The following is a 21,507-nucleotide window of genomic DNA, read 5'->3' on the forward strand; positions in this document are numbered from 1 at the left end:
CCACCCCCCACCCCCACCTCTTATTTGTGGTCAGATTCCCAGCAGGGAGCTCAAGAGCCTGGGGAGACCGTTCAGGGCTGTGCTGCAAGAGGGGTGGTGCTGCACAGACAGGGGAGCTGACTGGGGTCAGGGGGTCTTTGGGAGCCCTCCTGTCACTCTGCCCCACTGCCTGCCAGCTGGGTCCTAGGGAGGGGACCAGGGCCAGCCTGCCTCTTGCTCAGTCCTCTGCAAGAAGCCGGACTCACCAGGCTGGCGGCTCACAGAAACCCTGGAGCCTGTACACCTCACCCAGCCGGTCCCCAGCCCCAGACTGTGCCCAGCGCTGGCGAGGATGGGTATTACCCACGAATTTAATCCCCCGGATCTCCTGGTACAAAAGCACCGGTGGGCCTGTGTTTCTATGATCAACAGCATTTGACAGACGAGGAAACTGAGGCTCAGAGAAGAGAAGCGGCTGGCTCAAAGCTACAGAGTCCCCCCCATCCCCTGGCTGGGGTACAGAGAGTGTTCCCCTCCAGGGAATAAGACCCCAGGGCCTCCGGTGGCAGAGTCAGGCCTCCGTTGATGGAAAAGCATGAGGGGTTATTCTTAATGAACCCAGACCCTTTATTAAGACCATCACTCACCTCTGAGCCCCACTCAGAGGTCTTGGCCCAGCCCCACCTCAAACAGGAGCCCTTCGGGGCCCAGCCAATGCCCCAAGCCATCCACCGTGGCTGGGCACCCCTGGGCCTCCGAATGGCTCCCGGTCCAGGCTCGGGCAACCTGAGGCCTCTGCACAGCCTCCTCCAGGCCTGGGCTGCAAGGGGCTCACTGTGCCGGGAGACACCCACCCATCTGCCCCATGGGAAAGGCGCCAACACCCAGCTCCACCCAAGAAGAGATTCTACCCATGGGCAGAGTTGGTAATCAGGGAAGGCTGCCCAGAGGCGGTGACCCTGAGCTGGGTCTTAGAGGGAGGAGGCGTAAGCAGCCAGGCGGGGGCACTTTGGGGAGAACAAGGTACAGGGAGTAGAGGGGGCAGCTCTGCGCCAGGTGCCCGCTGGGCCTCGGGCCACACAACACACACACTGCCACATCCCTGTCCCTGGCCGGGAAGGGCACCCCTGCTCCTCTGCAGCAGGCAAGGCAGCATGCCCCTGCCTCCACCCTGACCAGCTCCCACCTCCCTTCCTGCCTCCTCCAGGCAGACAGAGCGCCCCCCTTCTCTCCTGAGACACCCACAGAACTCCCATCCCATGGTCAGGAGCTCACGGGGAAGGAGAGGAGAGAAGGAAAGAGGGTCCTTGGCAGGACCGGGCCCCCCAGTCCTGGGGCACAGGGAGAGTCGAAGGGCCCCAGTCCGCTGCCCACAGCGCTGCCCGGCGCTAATGGCAGCCAGGCAGACACGGCTCCAGCTAAACCCTCCATATGGTTGCTTTCCAGTTAGAAAGTGGGCCAATTGCAACATGTCTGCCCCAGCTGGGGAGACAGATGGACAGGAGGAGGAGGCTGGATGGGGTGAGGGGAGCCACCTGGCTGCAGCAGGGAGGGGCCCAGGGGCCGGGGAGGGCGGCAGGATGGAGTCAATTGTTCTCCAACAGGGAGAAACTCTTAGCTTAAGGAATCCCTCTGGGCAGCCCCTGCGAGTGGTCCTGGAAGCCCCGCCTGCTGCCTGCGGCCCAGGCGTGTCTTGCAGGCTTCTTTTTGCTGGTGAAGGAAAAACTGGGTGACCACAGCTCTATCAGCAAGAATGTGAATCACAGGCACTTGAGATGAGAGCATGGCCTGAGCCACAAGGCGGGAGGGGCGGGGGGGGGGGGGCGGGGGGGAGGGGAAGGGGGGCGGGGGGGTTATGCAGAGCTCAGTGAACCATGGAGTGTCTGACCCACATTGACTATCTCTCTGCAGATGTTGCATTACTCATCTGAGGGCGGCCTCATCAGCACAGCTCCAATATACAGGTGAGGAACTGAGGCACAGAGGTCACACAGACAGTCACAGCAGAGCAGGGGTTGGCGACAGGCCGCCTGTCTCCCTCAGCCACCCCTTCAGCCCGTCCACTGTGTCATGACCAAGGCCACGTGGGGAAGGGGTTGGGGTGTGGAGTCAGGGGGACACCTGGGGGCCGTGAACCTGGGCGTGTCTGGGGACAGCCCTGGCCTGGGGTTAGCGCCCACTGCTGTCCCTGCCCCGGGGTGAGACCCAGTGCCAACGGGGCCCCTTTGCGTTGCTGCCCAATTGTCAGCACGGCTGCTCAGGGGACCCCACAGCAGGCGCACGGGGCTGGCTCAGCAGGCTCTTCCCTGGGGTGACACAAGCCCCCAGGAGGGGGTGGCCCAGCATCTGCCTCAATCGCCCTCCTGGCCCCCTTCCCTAGCTAGCGAGGACGGGAGGGGCCTGGAGGGCACCCGCGGCATGCCGGCACTCCACGATCCTCACACCGGGGGCAGGTGCTAACAGCCCATCCTACAGATGAGCAAACTGCGGCTCAGAGGAACTAAGTTGCCTGACAGAGCTCACACAGCGGAAGTGGGACTGCAATGCAGTTTGTGTGCAGAGCCCCAGGGAAGGGAAGGCCTGGGTCACTGAGCCTGCTCACCTCCATCTCCGGCAGCGCCTCCCCAGCTCTGGAAACACCCTGAGTCACACACCAAGCCCACCAGCCCTCCTGTGTCAGCCCCTGCAGCGTGGCTCCGTCACCATGGAGACCGTGGCTCACACTCCCCTCAGCACCCCCTTCCAACCTCCGCACCAAAGAGGGGCCCTTCTTCACACCCTTCTCCCCCTCCCGGCCTCTCATTGGACAAAATAAGAACCCGTGAGTCCACTTGATAGTAAATATGGTCCCATCAAACCCGTGCAGCAAGGAGCAAGCCCACTCCCTGTCTCCGGACAGGGCAGTAACCCTCCAGTGTCCCGGCTCCAGCACAGGATCACAGGAGGGGGGCAGGGAGGAGCCTGGGTCCCCATCGCCTCCAGGCCCTCCTGGGTCCCCCTTGGCCGGCCCCTCACTCTACATGCCAGGCACCCAGCCCCCTGGCGAGCACCCGGCTGCCATGTGCCAACTTCAAGCTGCTGCCCGCCAAACCAGTGCTCCCACTGCAGGGCCAGGGCAGGAAGCCACAGCCACCGGCCAAGAACAGCTGAGCACACGGAGGTGGCAGGGACCTCGGAGACCCCCGGGCCCACGCTGGGCGTGGAGGGAGGAGACTGAGGCCAGAGGAGGGCGGTGCCCACTCCAGGTGAGGCTCTCACCGGCACCGGGGTCAGCATCCAGGCCAGCCCTCTGACTGCTTCCCACCTGCTTGTCACTGTTACCGAGCCGCGGGACTAAAGCCCGCAGTGAAGTGGGGCACCCCAAACCTCCCAGGCCCCGCTCCCCTCTCCCAGCACCCCAACTCCCCCCCCCGCCCTCCCCAACCCGCACCCCCTACCCCCCACCCCCGCCCTCTCCCAGCCCCACACTGCTGCTGCGGTGGCCTGAGCCCGCCCTGGCTCCACACCTTGCTCTCCCCAGTGCGCTGCCCACCAGTCAACACTGGCTTATCCTTGGTCCCACCCCTCAAGGCCCTGCCTCTGCTAGCAGAAAGCTGGACAGTGTGATGGACGGGCGTCCCTGGAAGGCTGACCACGGGGGGTGGGGGGTGAGGGGGAGATGGGAGGGTTATGTCCTGTGAATCTGAGTGTGCCGAGTGCCTTCCGCCAGCACGTCCCCTCCACACTCCGGCCCAGAGAAACGCGCCCGGGACGTGAGGACGGTGCACAGACAAGCACATCACATGTGAAACAGCAGCATGGAGACAGCAGCGCAGGCAAGCTGTGGGGTCTGGACATGGGCTGTTACGGAGTCTCGGTAATGAGACAGCTCTCGGGAATCCGCGGACAGCATCCTGACAACGAAGCTGCCTGGAGAGCAAACTGCAGCAGGATCGTCCCTTTCCCGTAGTTTGAGGACCACACGCACTGAGCGTCACCTGTGGCCACGCACACATACGAGCAACAGCTACATGAAGGCAGGAGCTCGTCCGGTGGAGTCGCTGCCATCTCCCCAGTGCCCAGGCCAGTGGTCGGCAAGCTTTTTAAACAGGGGGCCGGTTCACTGTCCCTCAGACCGTTGGAGGGCCGGACTATAGTTTAAAAAAAAACTATGAACAAATTCCTATGCACACTGCACATATCTTATTTTGAAGTAAAAAAACAAAACGGGAACAAATACAATATTTGTATTTGCATGTGGCCCGCGGGCCGTAGTTTGAGGACCCCTGACCTAGACCAGTGCCTGCACACACCAGGTGCTCAGCAAATGCTCCCGGAGTGGCTGACGAGGGCCCGAGGGATCCCACCACCGTCAGGGTCATGTGACCTCAGGAAGCGAAGGACAGGACAGGGCTCCACAGGGGGCTTCCAGGCGGAAGTCAGGAGCAAATACGGCAACATGTACAAGCTTGGTAAATGTGGGCTCCGGGAGCCAGGCCAGGCACAGCGCTCGGACACGAGTGAAGCGAAGGGGTCCCAGTCCTCACGTAGCTGCCTGATGGAGAACCCCCAGGTCCTCCCTTTGTCCCTTCATGAAATGGGGCCACTCGGCCACTCCTGGCCCCGTGGCATCCGAAGCAGCCGGGAGGGGGGGACGGGGCCTGCCAGGAGCTGCTCTTACCCTGCCAGCCAGCGGGTTCCTGAAATCCTACCTTCCCCGAGGTGGCTCCGGCCTGGCCAGCCCCCTCCCCCGGGTGCACCTCCCCCGGCTCCAGCCACCTATCCTGACGCGAATGTGACATAGAGGCTCCACTACCAAACTTGATCTCGGTTTCCTGTTGTATTTGTGGTCTCTGCGACCTTTCCACTTGCGGTCTCGTGACCTTTCCCGTGTCCTCCGGGTCCGGCCGATGAATCTGCCCCAGAGTCGGCCCCCCTGCACTCCCCAAGGCCAGGGCTGGGTCTGTGTGTGCGCTTGTTCATTCATTCAGTAGACAAGTGCCCTGCTCAGTGCCTGGCACAATCGACCTTAGGAAACGACAGCAACTAAGACCCCTCCCGTGGGGACCAGGAGGGAGTCAGCCCGAGGAGACGCTCCTGCCCCGCGGGGCACACCTTGGCAGGGAAGGCCCACTGGGCGCCAGGCCGCCGCAGCCCCCGGACACCGAGCCAGCGTTCAACCTACACGCCTGCCCGCATCACCTCTGCCCTCCTCCACCGGGGCAGCTCGCATTCCCTGAAGCCCAGTACGTTTCCGCCGGGTCAGATGCTGGGAGGCAGCCGTAAGGACACCCGGCTCCTCCCGTACCACCACGTCACAGCGCAGGAGGGAAGGACAGGGTCTTGGAGCCAGGGTAGAGGTGGAAGCAAGCGGGGCGAAGTGAAGCAGGGGCTGGGGAACCCCCAGAGGGCAGGGCGCCGGGCCGGGCCAGCCACTGGAGGCAGAGTCAGAGGCAGACCTGCACGCCCCCGGACCTTCCCGAGGGGCTGCCTTGCCGCAGAGCCGGGACTGGGAACGCTCCGGACTTGGGAAGAGCGCCCTCGGCGAGGCTCTCTGCTGAGCGGCCGCGTCTCCCCGGCCGGGACTGTCCACGGTGGCCGTCCATCAGCACAGGTGACCCAGGGAGCCTGCCCGAGGGGCGCTCTTCTTCAGGCTCCTTCCAACTCTGTCATTCTCGCTCTCGCCAGGAGACCCACCTTGCCAGGCCCCACGGCAAGGTCTGGGCCTTCCCCAGGAAGGAGCCAAACGGCCAGCCTGCAGGCGTGAGGCGGCCCAGGTGACCACGATAGGGCACCGCATCCACAGCGCCCAGGGCACGGGGCGCCCACCTCCTTGCTCCAGCGCCCAGGGCCCGGGGCCGCATTCTGCAACCCAGGCTGCTCACTCTGCCCGAGCAGCCCCGGGCTCTGGGCTCAGACAGGGAGGGAAAATCCTCCTCTAGAGCATCGAGCAATTTCCCTGAGGCCCAACCTCGCAGGGGGCACAGCCAGGTTTGTCCCATCCCTTCACAGTCTGAGCAAGTGACCTTTAAATTTAAAAAAGGGAGAAAAACAACGAAAAGACAAATTCCAGGAAATCAAGTGGAAAAATCTACATTACAGCAAAATGTGAAGGCAGCATATTGCAATGTGGAGAGAAAGGGGGGAGCTACACAACCCAAGGGGAACCCCCAGGCTCCCCTAGGTTCCCAGCAGAGAGGAAGGTGGGGGGAAGGCATGAGGGAGTCACCCTGGACCGTATGGCCTCACACACATGCACAAACATGCACACACATGCATGCACGCACCAACACATATGCTCACACTGTCCTTCCTTCCTCCCCTCCCACTCCAAAACCAGGCCTTCTCCCCAAATTTGCACTCAGAAAAGGGAGCTACTCAGAGGGGCCAGTGACTAATAAGGTGCTACTTCTTTTTAATACGTTTTTATTTAATTTTTTTAGAGAAAGAGGAAGGTAGAGGGAGAGAGAGAGAAACATGGATGAGAGAGAAACAGCGACTGGCTGCCTCCAGCACGCTCCCTCCTGGGGATGGAGCCTGCAACATCGGGCATGTGCCCTGACCAGGAATTGAACCAGCGACCTCTCGGTGCATGGGACAGCGCTCAACCAACCGAGCCCCACCGGCCTGGCATAGGTGCTACTGTTGTTTCCATGGGAAAGGAGGCCTGTGCCTAAGTAAGTGGAGCACTATGGTGGGTCCCAGGCACCAGCCTGTGGCCGGGGGTGGGGGGTGTGAGGTGGGAAGCACCCAGGCCCAGAGCGAGTGCCCCTAACCTGAGGCTATTCCAGGGTGAGCAGGACTGTGCAGGACAGTGAGGGGAGGTACAGAGCTCCACAGGGGGCTAGAGGCAGGGCGAGGGTTCAGGCCTGGTTCCCGGCACCGTCCCTTTCTGCTCCTGCTCCAGCCCCACTCCCCACCATCCAGTCTCACTCCAGCCTCGTTCTAAAGCACAAGTCTGACACGTGGCTCCCTGCCTCGGTGGCTCCCAGTGTGTGCGCATGTGAGCATGTGTGTGAGCATGTGTGTGTGTGAGCATGTGTGTATGTGTATGTGAGCATGTGCGTTGTGTGTATGTGTGTGAGCATGTGCGTACATGTGTGTGTGTGTGTGAGAGAGAGAGAGAGAGAGAGACCCTCGAGGCCAACATTTCCTCCTCAGGCCTGCAGCATGCATCTCACCCTGGCCCCTAGCAGAATGCACATCTGCTCCCCAGCAGGCTTGCAGAAGCTGCTCCCTCAGCAGGAGGGCCCGGGGCTGGTCACTGCGGCCCTGCCCTCCCTGGGCCTCGGTCACCTCCTCGGCGTCTGCCTCTCCACTCGGGGCCCCGCGGGACCCAGCACGCATGCTGTGCCTGCTCGGTCCATGCTTCCTGGATGAATTAGCCGCCGAGCGCCCAGCTGGCAGGGCTGGGAGGGCGGCGTGGGAGGAGCTGTGAGCACGGGCGTGGGCAGAGGCTCTGCAGGAACCCAGGATGGGCACCTGCACCTGCTCAAACCCTCCCACCTCCTCTGCGGCCTCCCTAACCCCACAGCCCACTGTGACCTCCCCTGTGCCACCACCTGGCCACGCTGAGTGCCCAGATGGCCGTGTGCACACCCACTGGCACCCACTTCGCACTTAGCACCTCCTCCATGCCAGGCTCTGGGCTACAAAGATAGTCCACCATAGTGTCTGCCCTGGCAGGACCCGCCCAGGAGGTCCTTGCACACGCGTGGGCTGGGCCTCACGAGCACCTGGACACCTCTGAGTCCAGCCTTCTCTTGGGATTTTACTTCTCCATCTAGATGTGAACTCCTTGCTATCGGCGCTGAGGAAATACACATGGGAAGCAGAACAGTGAAGTATAGGGTAGCTGAGTGAATTGTGGAGGCCCACGGGTCCCTGCCTGGCACCAGCTGGGCCAGCAGAGAAAGGCATGAATGCCAGAGGCAGTGGTCCGGGGGAGGGGCAGGCACTGACTGTTTCCCACCTGGCCCTGTCCCCCATGCACTCCAGCGAAGGGCTGCGCAAAGCGTCAATGCGCACGCGTACAGCTCCCCGCCCCCCACTGAGGCAGAGGACGGGGGTTCCTCGCTGTGAGACTTCACAGCTTTTTAGCCTCTTTGGGCATCAGGCTTTCCACCTGCAGGGGAAGGACTTGAAGGAACCCCACCCTGTGAAGCTGGAGTGCGGGTTAAATGTGATGGCGTTTATGAAGGCCTGGGTCTGCCTCCTGGAGCCTGTGCCTTCGGGAGTGGGCACAGCCTGGTGGGCGGGGCTGGAACAACAGGGACCTCACCACCCAGTTGGGGTCAGGACCAGGGATGTGGGTGCATGTGTCTGGGGACCAGAGGGACGGGTGCCGGGCAGAACCCCGGGCCATAGCTTGAGGTCCTGGGGATTGTTCTGAGCAGGACACACATCCTTTCTTTCCTGAACAATCTCAGCACGCCCCCAACCCACACACACACACACACACACACACACACATACACACACGGCAACTCACACCCTCACAAATCAAATCACATACCTCACACAACCTCACAGTCACAACCCCTCACACAGAGACCCATGGCCCCACCCATCACGAGCATAAACCCAGAGACAACCTCCTACAGCCTCACCCACAGGACAGGCACACGGCCACACACAGGCACCCACACGGCCACACCTCTCCTGACCCCACAGCCACAAGCGCAGGCAGAAGCCACAGCCCTTCACACAACCACACTCATCACACCCTACACAGCCACACCCTACACAGCCACACAGCCACACCCTACACAGCCACAACCTACAGCCACACCCTACAGTCACACCCTACACAGCCACACCCTACACAGCCACAGAGCCATACCCTACACAGCCACACAGCCACACCCTACACAGCCACACACTACACAGCCACACCCTACACAGCCACACAGCCACACCCTACACAGCCACACACTACACAGCCACACCCTACACAACCTACACAGCCACACCCTACACAGCCACAACCTACAGCCACACCCTACAGTCACACAGCCACAAACCTGCCCCAGCACCGTTGGTGCCTCCACCGCTGCTGGCAATGGGCAGGGGTCACTGACTGGGTGGAGAGGCACACCTGCCATCCAACTCAGCCTCAGTGGCCCACGTGGGGCAGAGTCCTGTCTCCTCTGAAACCCTCTCCCTAGGCCCACCAGACCTCACTCACCCAGCCCTGCCCCTGCAGGGAATGGGCCGGATCTGCCCGGGCACGGGCATCAGAGGGCTGGCCTGGTGTGGCTCAGGGGGCTGCCCAGGCACAGGCGGACCCATGTCCCAGCTCAATCACCTGCTTGCTCATCATAAAAGCCACTGCACTCACCCTCTCTGAACCTCCTTTTCTACGTGTATAAAACGAATGCATTGTCCTCACCCCAAACAAAGGGATCACCTGTGCACAGGCCAGCCGGGGGGGCGGGGGGGGGCGGGGGGGGCGGGGGGGGCGATATTTTGGGAGGGGAGGTTGTGGGCTTTGGGCGACCCGTCAGAGCATCTGGGGTGCAGCGCCCCTGAGCCCAGCGGCTGTCCCCTCCCCAAGAGGCGGCTGGGCAGCAGCCTCGTTCAGAGCTGCATTATTCATGGCTCTCAGCTCTGAGCAGAAGGAAATTTGCTGAGTGATCGACCTTATATCTTAACACAAACCCATTTAGGCAAAACACCTTTGAAGCAAGAAACAAGGAAAAAAAATAGAAAAGGAAATGAAAGTGTTTTGAGGCAGGTGATGGTGGGAGGGGATTATTGGGGGGCAGGGGGGGCAGAGCACCGAGAGATGGCTGGCTCTTGGCCTGCCCCCACCCCAAGCCGCCCTGGGAGACCACTGCCCTGGCCCAGCCCCCAGGCCCTACTTCCCTCACTCTCGGTGGTGAGAATGAGGGAAAACCAAAGAAGGGGAGTCCAACCCCAGACTGCTGAGAGTTCATTCCGAGTCCTCAGGCCAGGAGCCACAACAGTGAGACCCACCACCCCTTCCCCATCTGCCCCCAGCTCCAGGGGTGAGTGAGGTCACACAGCAGCTCCTCGCCCTTCCTCAGCCTCACAACTCCACGCGGTGCCACAGCAGGGCCACTCCCTCCACCTCAACTCGAGCTGGTGCTGGTCCTTCTCCCAGAAGCACCCTCCTGCTTCTCCACCTGCCATCCCCACCCAGCCGAGGGGCCCAATCTCTCCTCCTCCATCCCCCCAAACATCTCAGACCCGCCCCCAGTCAGAACTCCTCGCTGCCCTCTTGCTCTCATCACACCCTCACAGCTGGCACTCATTACCCTGCCTGTGTGGCCGGTTCTATAATTCCCATGTTCAGGGCGTGAGGGCTGGAGCCAGGCTGCCTGGTTCAGATCGCAGCTCTGCCACGTCTTAGCTGTGTGGCTGTGGATAAGTTAGTTACCCTCTCTGGGCCTTGTCTCCTCATAACAGAATGTGAATGATAAGTGAGTTAATACATTAAAGTGCTTAGAACAGTGCCCAGCACGGAGCAGCCATTGATTTTGCAACAATGTGTTAAGCACCTCCCAGTGCCAGGCACTGTCCTAGACCCTGAGGGTGTGGCCATGAATAGGAAAGAGGAATCCTGCCCTCAGGGAGCAGACATCCATCTGTGAAGTAGATGATGGATGCTAAAGAATGAATGAATGAATGAATGAATGAATGAACAGATGGACTAGTTAAGAGTTGGCCTATTGTCCAGGTCTTCATGCCCTATCTTCAGCTCCTGTCCCTCCACCAACTCTTCCTGTCTTCCCATACTCACTCCCTTGCCCCATCCTGTCTTCTCCACTCCCCTCGCCCACTGTCACACACACACACTCTGCTCCCTCATTATTCCACGGTCCCTCACGTTCATGCAGCACTCCTCAGTTTAATATTTTTTCACATGATCTCTCATTAGATCCTCCCAATCAGCCAGTCTTAGGTATTATGTCCAATGTACAGATAGGAGAACTGAGCCCCACAAACCAGAGCTTAGTCCTGGCGGCCTTTACCTTCCCTTTCTCCAGCCCATCCTCTTCCTCCTTCTCCTTCTCCACCTTCCTCTCCCTCCCACCTTCCGAGGTGACTGGCAAGTTGCCTCTTCTCTCTTCACTATGGGGCAGACAGGCAGCCCCTACTCCACCCCCGTCCAGTTCATTCTCCCCCCTCCTCTCTCCTATTGCTGGTCACTTTGTCCTCCTTCCTCTCCCTTGGGCCCAAGACGTCTGCAAATGGTCATTAGCTTTCCTTCCGGCTCATTAAAAATGAGAATTTGTGCAGATATCCATATGATCATTCTGTCTACAGAAAATGGAGCACGGCTATGATGCACCATGGAAAGCTGGGAGGAGGAGGACGGTCACATGGGAGGGGGAACCCCAAGCAGGAAGAGACCAAGTGCTCACCCTTGGGGTCCAAGGCCTTGGAGGCAGCCCTGCCGCCCCCTTCCGTGGCCTTTCCGATGGCTAATTCGCCTGCTTCCGTCATTCTAACCACAACCAACAAAGTAGGGACCACAGTGATCCTCATTTTACAGATGGAGAAACGAGAGCCGAAGGAAGAGTGGTTTGTCCAGAGGCACACAGCAAGCCCGTGGCCAGCCCGGGCAGCACGCTGCCATGTGTCACTCACCCCCTGGCGGGCTTGCTGCCCCTCCTCACTCTCAGAAGGAGGTGGCATGAAGGACCAAATTCGGTCAGGAAGCTCCCCTGGGACTGACCCACCCACTCTTTTTTTTTTTTAATTTTAGAGAGGAAGGGAGAGGGAGAGAGAAAGAAAAGCATCAATGATAAGAGAGAATCATTGATCAGCTGCCTCTTGCATGCCCCCTACTGGGGATCGAGCCCACAACCCGGGCATGTGCCCCCGACCAGAATCGAACCCGGGACCCTTCAGACCACAGGCTGACTTTCTATCCACTGAGCCAAACCAGCTTGGGCCCCACCCTCTCCCACCGCCCAGCCTCACGGAAGACCCCCTCCCTCGTTCCCACCCTGCCCCACCCCCACAACAGTTTAGCCAGATGCAGAGATTTTTGGAAACAACTGCTTCCAAACCTCTCATCCCAGCTGTAAAACTGCATTCAGACTTGCCTCATCCCTGAAAGAATTTGCAGCAGTGCCCAGAAATAAACATATTTGGCTAAAAAAAAAAATTGATAACAAAATCGAGGGGAAGGGATCCGCACTTTACAAATGAGGCTCTAGCTCAGCGTGCACAGACTGCAGAGCTGGAGAGCTGACGGGAGCTTCCGGAATGTCTCCGGCCTTGGGGGGTGCCGCTATCCGTGGTGCTGAAGCCAGGAATGCCCGTGCGATGCCCCTCTCTCTGCCCACGGGCATCCTGACAGCAAGCCCAGTGGGCTCAAATGTCAAAGTACACCCCAAATCTACCCCCCCACACACACACACACACACCCATCCATCACTTCTTGCCTAGATGAGAGCAGGAGCCTCCCCTCTGGCCTTCCTGCCTCAGGCCCACATCCTTTTGCCCACGTGGCCGGCGGAATCCTATTAAACCCAAGTCCATTCACATCCCTCCTCTGCTCGCAGCCCTCCGCTGGCTCCCATCTTACTTGGGGCAAAGCCCAAAGTCCTCACAGTGACCCAGAGGCCCTGGGCGACGTGCCCTTTCCCTCCTGCCTCTTGGCTATTCCCCAAATGCCAGGCAGGCCCCCGCCCCGGGCCACTGCACTTGCTGGTTCCTCTGCCCGAGGAGGTCTCCCCACAGATCTCCACGCGGCTCACACCCACGCTGTGTCACCGCTGCAGGAAGGCCTTCCCTGACCACCTGCCCCCTCTGCCACTTACGCTGCAGTATTCTGCCTCCTGGTGATGCCCAGGAGCTCCTGTGTGAAATTACACAACGATGTACTTACTTGCTCACTGCAGGCTGTATCTTCAGTGTCGTGACTCAATGCCTGGCGCACAGTAGGTGCTCAATAAATATTTATTCATCCAATGAATGAATCACTGTGCTGAGGTGGGGGAGGAAAGGGCTGAATAGCAGGAGACAGAAGTGTCCCAGTTCCCTCCTTGCCAGCACAGTCCTGGGTCCCTGAAAACCCCGAGCCGGCACTGAAGGAGTGACCACTGAAGGAGGGGACATGTCCTGCCCCACCTCCCAGGCCTGTTATGCCCACTTTATAAAAAATACTACTGATTTCAGAGATAAAGGGAGAGAGAGAGAGAAATATCAGTGATGAGAAAGAATCATTGATCGGCCTCCTGCACACCCCACACTGGGGATTGAGCCCGAAACCAGGGCATGTGCCCCGACCTGACTCAAACCATGACCTCCTGGTTTATAGATCGACGCTCAACCACTGAGCCACACCGGCCGAGCTGTTCTGCCCACTTTTAGACGGGGGCCTCTCACAGGCTCAGACAAAGCCACACATGGCTGGTGACTCCTGTCACACACACCCCCATCATAGGAGTCACTCTGCCTCATCCTTGCCTGGCCCCCTGGGGGGGGGGGGTGTGCTCTTAGGTCCATCCATCTGACTGGCACCCGCGCTTCCCTGGAGAAGCAGGTGAAGGGAATCCCATGCCCCATTAAAAGGAGGGCTCCACCTCCCTCCCCTCGAGCTGCAGACCCGGGCAGTGCTGGCGTGGCCGAGTGCAAACCCCAGCTCTGCCCCCGACAAGGCCTCAGGCGGCGCCGGCCATGGTCACTCCCCTGTAAAATGGGGACAGTTCTCAGGGCAGCTGTGCAGGGGCCAAGGTGGGGCCAGGCCTGGCAGCTTCTTGAGGACAGTTAATGACACCGTCCTAAAAATACGTACATTGAAACAAAAGGAAGTTCAGGGGTCTTCACAGGCCAGGCTGGCTGAGGGCCAAGGCAGGAGGCAGAGCCTTGGGGCCAAAGGCTCTGGAGGAGGCCTGGAGGGGGCGCACAGACTAACAAGGGCAAAGGGCCATGGGCAGCCCTTGGCATGTCCACGGGCAGGAGCCCACTGAAGACCGCACATAGCCCCTTCCGGGGCTCACAGGTGAGGAACTGGGGGTTCGGGGAGGGGACCTGCCTTGTCTGAGGTCACCTAGGAGCAGGAGATGGGCTGACACAGGGCCTCCCAGGACAGGCAGCAGCCACATACCGGCCGGCAGCAGGAAGTCTCAGGTGGGAAGGAAAGGAAATGGTGAGCCCACAAGGCCATTCTGAGCAGCAGAGAATAAGAGGGGGGACTTGCCTTAGCTACATCTCCAAGGAACTAACTCAGTGAGGGGACTCTGAGGCCTGAACCGGGGAGGGCAGGACCTACATGTGCTCGGTAGAGAGGCTCAGGTAAGGGCAAGACAGTGAACTTGAGAAAATGGGGTTCAAACCAGGTTTAGAGATTTATTTTCAAAAGTATCAGAGGTCGAGAAACCAAAGAGGCTGAAAGGGCTGGGAAAAATGGGTTGCTGTGGGCGCAGGATGTGGCGGCTCTGTGGGCACAGGTCTGGGCCCAAAACAGGAGACACGCCGGAAACCAAAGGCCAGCCCTGTGGGACCCGGACCTCCATGTGGCAGCAGGAAAGCTTCGCCTGGTGAAGGGTGCGAAGACCAGGTCAGGGGGACCTCAGAGGTCCTGACACATCACCTTCACACTGGGGATGAACTAGGCTCAGAGGGGAAGTGACCCACCCAGGCCACACAGCCACCCAGAAGCAGAGCCAGGGCGAGACCCGGGCCAGGCTCCCAGCCCAGGCCCTCTGCCCCCCGACCCTGGTCAGCAGTGAAGAAGCCCCCACCTGTGACAGCGCAGTGCCTGGTGAGGGCCCCGGCTGTGCTGAGTGCTTCATCAGTGCTGACTCAGTGCTCACGGCAACCTGTGCGGCAGGTACTGTCACGATCCCCACGTCCCCAGATGAACCCTGAGGTCCGGAGACTTTAGGTGGCGGCTCGAGGTGGCACAGCTCCGGGGGCAGAGCCAGCATCCAGGCTGTTAACCACTCCGCTCGACTGTGTCGCCCAGAAAAGGACAGGATTCAGAAGGCCAGAGCCACAAAGGGCTGCAACCGGCAAAGGGAAGCTTTTTTAAAGCCCAAAGAAATCTTCGAGTGTCTGTGCCACAGAGGAGGCCAGAGAGAGAAACGGCTGCTTCCGTCCACAAGGGAAAGGCGGACCCCCAGAGCAGCAGGCTCGGGTCTGACACCCTGCTCACACCGTCAAGCTGAGGCGACTCCAGATGTCACTCCATCTTCTGCTCCCACCGTGAGGGGCCGGGGCGAGCACCTCGAGGCGGAGAGAGCTGGGAAAGTGACACTCAACCCAGGGGACTCGCAGCATGGAGAGGCCAGAGCGGCAGAGAAGTCAGAGTGGACAGGCGAGATCCCCGTGGCGGGCCAGGCGGGCGCGCGGTTCCTCTTCGTGGCGGGACACAGACTGACCTGACAGCCACCACGCAGTCACATTAACGCCAGCACCTTGCCCGTGTCCGAGTGCCAGCCAGGAGACTCGGCGCACGTGTGGCAGGCCTCGTGGCTCGGCTGGAGGTGCCCGGGCCAGGCCCACTTAATCTCCACCCACGGAGAGTGACGGTGGCACAGGGGAGCTGACGATGCGATGGGTCTCAGGCTCAGGGAGGCCTGGTGGATGAGCTGGAATGGTGGCGACGGGCTTCTGAGCGGTCCCACTTCCCTCCCACACCCTTGGAGAATGCATGGTCAGCGGGCAAGGCGTGCCAGGTGCCAGCTGCCAGGTCCCGGGCTGTGAGTCCAGGAGGCAACTGGAGGGACAGTCCAGAGGTCTCTTCCTGAGAAGATGCTGCAAAGCATCCCACTGTCATAAACACCAACCCAGTGGCAGGACCGCCCCTGCTTCCAGCCCCCCATCCCCTCGGCTAATGCCAACCCCTTTCACCTGGCTGGGGCAAGAAGGCTGCGTGCTCAGGCTCATCCCCACCCACTGGCCCGTCAGCCCTGAGCCAGAGGCCACACACTGAGGTGCCCCCATTGGACACTCATCCCCTGGGCCTGAGGGACGGTTCATTTCCCATCTCTGCTCTGAGAAGCTGCCTCAGTAAGTTTCGGTGAGTGTCTGAGGTGTTTGCAGAACGAGCCAGGCTCGTGGGAACAGGCCCTGACAGCCTTTGCTTTTAAGAATGTGGAGTCAGCGCGCTGGAGGACACAGCCCGCAGGATCAGGCTGGGCCCTGGGGATGAGCTGACACCCACCTGCTGCAGAGGAGAAGAGGAAGCCCGAAGGGCAGTGACATGCCCAAGGGCACAGGGCTGGTCATCTGCTCACCCATGTGTCCATTCTACAAACACCTGCTGTGTAAGGGAGGGCGAGGGCACACAGTCAAGTGCAAGAGACAGAGGGAGAGGTCACAGCACTGAGCTCCCGGGGGCGATGCTGGGGAGTCCGCCCCGCCCAGGTGAGCAGCGCTGCTGGCGGGAGGAGGTCAGGGGAGCCTGAGTGAGGAGGGGCCTTGGCACTGAGCCTTGATGGGCAGGGAGACCCCCAGGCTCTGACAGGTTGCGTGGCAGGTGGAGATGGTGGGTGCTCATATAATCTCTCAGGCAAGCAGGTGTGACCCCAAGTGCCAAAAAGTTTAAAAATACAGGGTTGTCCTAAAAGAAACTCTGCTCAGCTCCCTTTCTTTCTTTCTTTTTTAAATATTTTATTGATTTTTTACAGAGAGGAAGGGAGAGGGATAGAGAGTTAGAAACATCAATGAGAGAGTAACATCGATCAGCTGCCTCCTGCACACTCCCTACTGGGGATGTGCCCGCAACCAAGGTACATGCCCTTGACCGGAATCGAACCTGGGACCCTTCAGTCCGCAGGCTGACACTCTATCCACTGAGCCAAACCAGTCAGGGCTGCTCAGCTCCCTTTCACATTGGCCCCTGTCCTGTGGCCACTAGGGCCAGGCCAGGCCCCTCGCCGAGGTCCCATCTGCCTCGTTCACTCCTACCTCCAGACTCTCGCTCATGCTGTTCCCCCACCTGGCAGGCCCGTTCCATCCTCTGCTGGTCCAGGCACCCTCCTCCCCCAGCCCGGCTGGCCTGCCCTCTGACTTGGCAGGGCCCCTGCAGCCCCGGAGTGTCTCTCTGCACGTCAACAGATGCATCCTGCACCCCTACATTCACTTACTCAGCACCTACCGCTGGCAGGGCACCGCGCCTCCCACGCCCACCGAGAGCCAGCAGGCCCGCGGCCAGGCACCGCTCCACACCCGCAGGTGTGAAATAAATGTGTGCGGCTCAGGCCAGCCGGGAGGCTCAAGTGGGTCTGCAGGGCCCAGCCTCTCCCTTCCCCGTCCTCCGAGGCAGGCACCATGGGAGACGTGAGAGGAGGCTGAACCCCACATCTCAGCCTGAAGCCGCTGCAGATGGGCCCTGAGTCCTCACAGCCCTGCCTCTGCCCCCCCCCCCCAGAAAGGACTTCTGTCCTCAGTGAGTCGGTGGAGGCTCAGAGACAGCAGGGAGCTCAGTGGGGATGGAGGCTGAGTCCCAGGGCAGCCTGGCCTGACCCCAGAGGCCGCTGCTCTGCCCGCCTCAGCCTGCCGTTCGGGAGGCTAGGAGAGCAGCCTCGCAGGCTCAGGTGTGGGAGGGGGGCTAAAGAAGCGGGTAGTTGGGAGCTGGATTTTGTGGTCAATCGTCCATTTCACAAACACTTACTGAGCAACTACTATGCGCCTGTCAGGGACTGTGCTAGAGGCTGGGAATACAGCAGAGAACAAAACAGGCAAAAAGTCTCTGGCCTGGTGGACCATAAACAAATAAAAATGTGCTTGTCCAGTGCTTTAAAGAAACCACAGGGAAGAGAGGATGAAGAGTGTGAGGCACGGTGATCAGAGGCCTCCCTGAAGAGGGGACCCCTGGGAAGACACCTGAATGCGCTGAGGATGTGGGCCACATGGCTATCCAGGGAAAGAGCTTTCTGGGCAGAGGGACCAGCCAGTGCAAAGGCCCTGAGGTGGGCTTGAGCCTGGAGTGTTAGAGAGAGAGACAGAGAGGTGGGAGGAGGTAAGGAGGGGAGGGGAGGGAAGGGGGGCAGCAGAAAGGGACTCTCTAAGGGGCCCCCTTTAGGGGTTCTGGATCCTGGGAGTGCCGAGGGCAAGCCTCTCCTCTCTGGTCTCCCAGAAACATGAGCACCCGGAGGGGCTGGCACAGCTCTTTCCAGCCGGTCTAGCTCTTCCCCAGCCCCTCGCAGCCTCCAGGAGGCCCGTGTTCGTGTACAGCCAGGGAAGCTGAGCCCAGAGATTTCACACAGCCAGGGCCCTGCCAGTCCCCACCTGTGCCCACGCCGATGCCACTGCACTGACAGGGGCCACTGAAATACAAGTCCGAGGCTCAGCCCTGGGAGCTGGAGCTGGCGGTCAGGCAGCAACAGGTTGGCTCATCAGCATCACTGGAATAGCCACGGGGGACGCAGGAGCATGACAGGGAGATGCGGCCTCAGGACTTCCCACTGCGCAAGGACAGGGTGTCCCCCGGGAGCAGGCCTGGGCCCGAAGCTCTTCCTGCCACTCCGAGAAAGGCCATGCTGTTCCCACCCTGGGAGCACAGGGCGCTGTAACTGCTCACGGAGAGGACCCGACCCAAACCCCCCGTGAGCCCCCGGATGGGCCCTGCTTTCTTCAAGCCCCATGCTAGTGTCCGTCAGTGCCGGGCGATCCCCGGGGGCCCCCAGAAGACAGAGCTGGCTTCCAGTCCCAACTCCTCCACATCTGGCTTCATGGCCTTGGGAGACTGACCTACCCTCTCTGGCCTCAGTTTCCTCATCTACAAAATGGGCATAATTATGCAGGTCCCGGGGCCCAGCACACAGTAGGTGCCCAGGACCTCCTGGCCGAGCCCTGGCCGGGGCTCTGTGTGCACACCCTGCCCTCTGCCCCACTCCCTGGCGCTCCCCTGAGCAACTCACTGATGATTTACACTTCAGAGGACAAATCAATACCGTATACGGCCAAAGACATCTTTAATCTCTCGCAGGGAAGAGGCTACAAGGTACAGTGGCCTCTCTCCTGGCCATTCAATTCTCGTTTCAATTTGGCCAGCTGGAGCGTGGCTTTCTCTCCTGTTCTTTTCACTCACCTAGAGATGGCCCTCCAATCGAACTTCTTTCAGCAGGCAGGGCGCGGGACCGAGCTGCCCACAGGCCAGCGCGGGCCCAGCCAGCGCCCCAGGGCTATGCACCCTGCCCGGTGACAGCGGGAGCCTCCGGGGACATGGGAGGTGCTGCCAGGGGGAAGGCCAGGCCCTCCGCAATGGGCTGAGAGCAGGGGGCAGTGGCACTGTGAGGGGCACCTGTGCCAGGCAGCAGTCCCTGAGCTGGAGGCTCTGGTAGAGTAGCTAGTTCTCTTACTTTTCTAGAAGTCCTCAAAAGTCTGGAGTAGACATTGTATTTTCTAACTACCCAATGTCTGATTACTGTAGATGCTAATGGGAAATTTATATGGAATCTTAGCTTCAGATAAAACGCAATGCCCAGACCTCACCCATACCTCATGCCTTAATTCTGCACACTCACAGGTGCACGTGTGTGTGTGTGTGTGTGTGTGTGTGTGTGTGTCGCACGGGCTGGCCCACACGGGTCTCAGTTAATGCAGTGGGAAATGAGCAGAAGACAGAGTGACAAGAAAACAAGAGCAGCTCAGACCTCTAGTCCTGGAGCTAGACTCCCAGAGTTCAAATCCCTTCTCCGCCCATAGCGCACTGCGGGACCTGCTGCAGGTATTATTGGGCCTCTCCGTGCCTCAGGTCCTCCCTATGAAATGGGGTACCAACCTCCCAGGGCAGGAGGAGCACCCAGGACAACAGGCATAAGACAGGTGCTCAGCACTGCTGGGCACATAGGGAGCTAGGAAGTACTGGGGGGAGGGGGGAGGAGGGCTGCCAGGTCCCTCACAGCAGGGGCTGACCACAACGGAGCCCTGAGATGCAGCACCTCTGCCCCTGCCCCCATCCGGCACCTCTGTCCCCAAATCCTGCCGAGGTTGCATCTTAAACAGAAAGGCAGGGGACTTGTGTGGAGAGAAACCTGGAAGCAGGGGCAAGGGCCAGCCCAGAGTCAGCAGAGGAGGCGGCACGCAGACAGCCAGGGGGAGGGCTGCAGCAGAGTCCGCCGCTGCCACCGGGTCTCAGGTCTCGGGCAGCTGCCACCCACATGGCTGGATGGGAGTGGGCTCAGCCCAGCCCCTTCCCCCTGCAGGCCAGGCTGTGGGAATGGGAGTGGTCTGAGTTGGGAGCGGCTCAGGCAGCCCCTTCCCCCGCAGGCCCAGCTGCGGGAGTGGGAGTGGCCGCCGCCGCAGCCATCAGTCAGTGCCGCCCCACTTCCACAGGCCGCCCTCTCCGCCAGGTCACAGGCACCCGGAGGGTTTGGCTGTACAATTAAAGAGGCTTATCCAAGATTTATAGCGGGATTACGCCCGCAGGGTGTTACCGACGCCAGCTGCTGGACACTGTGGTCCTTAGAAAAAGCAATTAGAGGCCGGGTTATGTGGGTATAAATATACAGACGCCACCCCAAGGTCGAGGTGCCACAGGAGCTATTTAGAGACACGGCCTTGGGAGAGGCCAGGAGAGGGGCGGAGGGGCCCTCTCTGCAGGGAGGTGGGCTGCCTCCCACTGCCCCCCCCCCCCCAGACAGGGCTCACCTGCTGCAGGAGCCACCGCAGGCAGAGAGGGGCTTCCCTCCCTCAGCAGGGCCACCCAGAGGTGAAACCCTGTTATGTCAGCCGCTTACCGCTTACCGCTGGCTGGTAGCTAGAGTTTCTGACGCAATTAAGGGAAAGCAGTGAGCTTAACCCCGGGAAGGAGGCCTGTTGGGGGCGGGGGGGGTCCTCAAGGAGAGCAATTCACTTTCCCACGTTCCTCAAATCCCACCCACAGCACCGACCTTACGGAGGGGGAGCCAGCAGCAAGATGTGACCCACGGCCCCGCCCGCGCCCACCAGGCTGCTCAGTCTTAGGGACTCCGAGTTCCTGATCCCGAAAAGGTGCTTCAAGTACCTGCTAGCTGGCCCCTGACACCCCCTTAAAAAGGCCACCTCCTTCCCCTCCCCTCCCCCTCCCCTCTGCCTGCGAACAGCGGCTGTTCCACCAGCTCCCACACCAGGAACACTGCCAGTCCCTCCACGGCCTGGCCACACCTGGCCACCTCTGCTAAGTCATTCACACCCGCCCTCGCCCCCAGGAGCCACCCAGCTCCCGGCAAGGCCATGGCCCAGCGCTCAGGGGACAGGCCGAGGCCCACAAGGGCAGGGCCCAGGGCAGGCAGAGCCCACACAGGACCCAGCGCGTGGCTGGGGGCAGTGCGCAGCGTGGTGCTGTGGCCGGCCCCCCACTCCCGAGATGACCCTGCAGGCGGCACCTGACTCACCGTCCTCTCGGGACTTCTGGATGAAGGCCTCCACGCCACTCTCGCCGTAGCTGCCCTCCGAGGCCAGCGTGGACACGTAGTTCCACTTGAGGGCGCGGACGATGTCCACCATGGCCTGGGCCTGGTACGTGTCCGAGGGCACCACGCGGGAGAAGAAGTCGTAGCGGCTGTTGTCACTCAGGTCCGGGGCTGTGGAGGCGTAGCTGATCTGGGGGATCTAGAGGTGAGAGGGGCCACTAATGGG

General features: G+C 60.7%; 1 protein-coding gene across 2 annotated transcripts in view; it reads right to left on the reverse strand.

Annotated features, from left to right (window-relative positions):
- The window catches only part of GRM4 (glutamate metabotropic receptor 4), a 98,759-nt gene that overhangs the window by 34,281 nt on the left and 42,971 nt on the right, over positions 1–21,507 (reverse strand). For both annotated transcript variants that reach the window (XM_081094735.1, XM_081094734.1), the window contains exon 2: positions 21,264–21,480. In XM_081094735.1, the coding sequence (XP_080950861.1) occupies positions 21,264–21,480 (217 nt within the window). The remainder of the gene's footprint in view (positions 1–21,263; positions 21,481–21,507) is intronic.

Source organism: Myotis nattereri (assembly GCF_964212035.1).
Source record: "Myotis nattereri genome assembly, chromosome: 6".
NCBI lineage: Eukaryota > Metazoa > Chordata > Mammalia > Chiroptera > Vespertilionidae > Myotis > Myotis nattereri.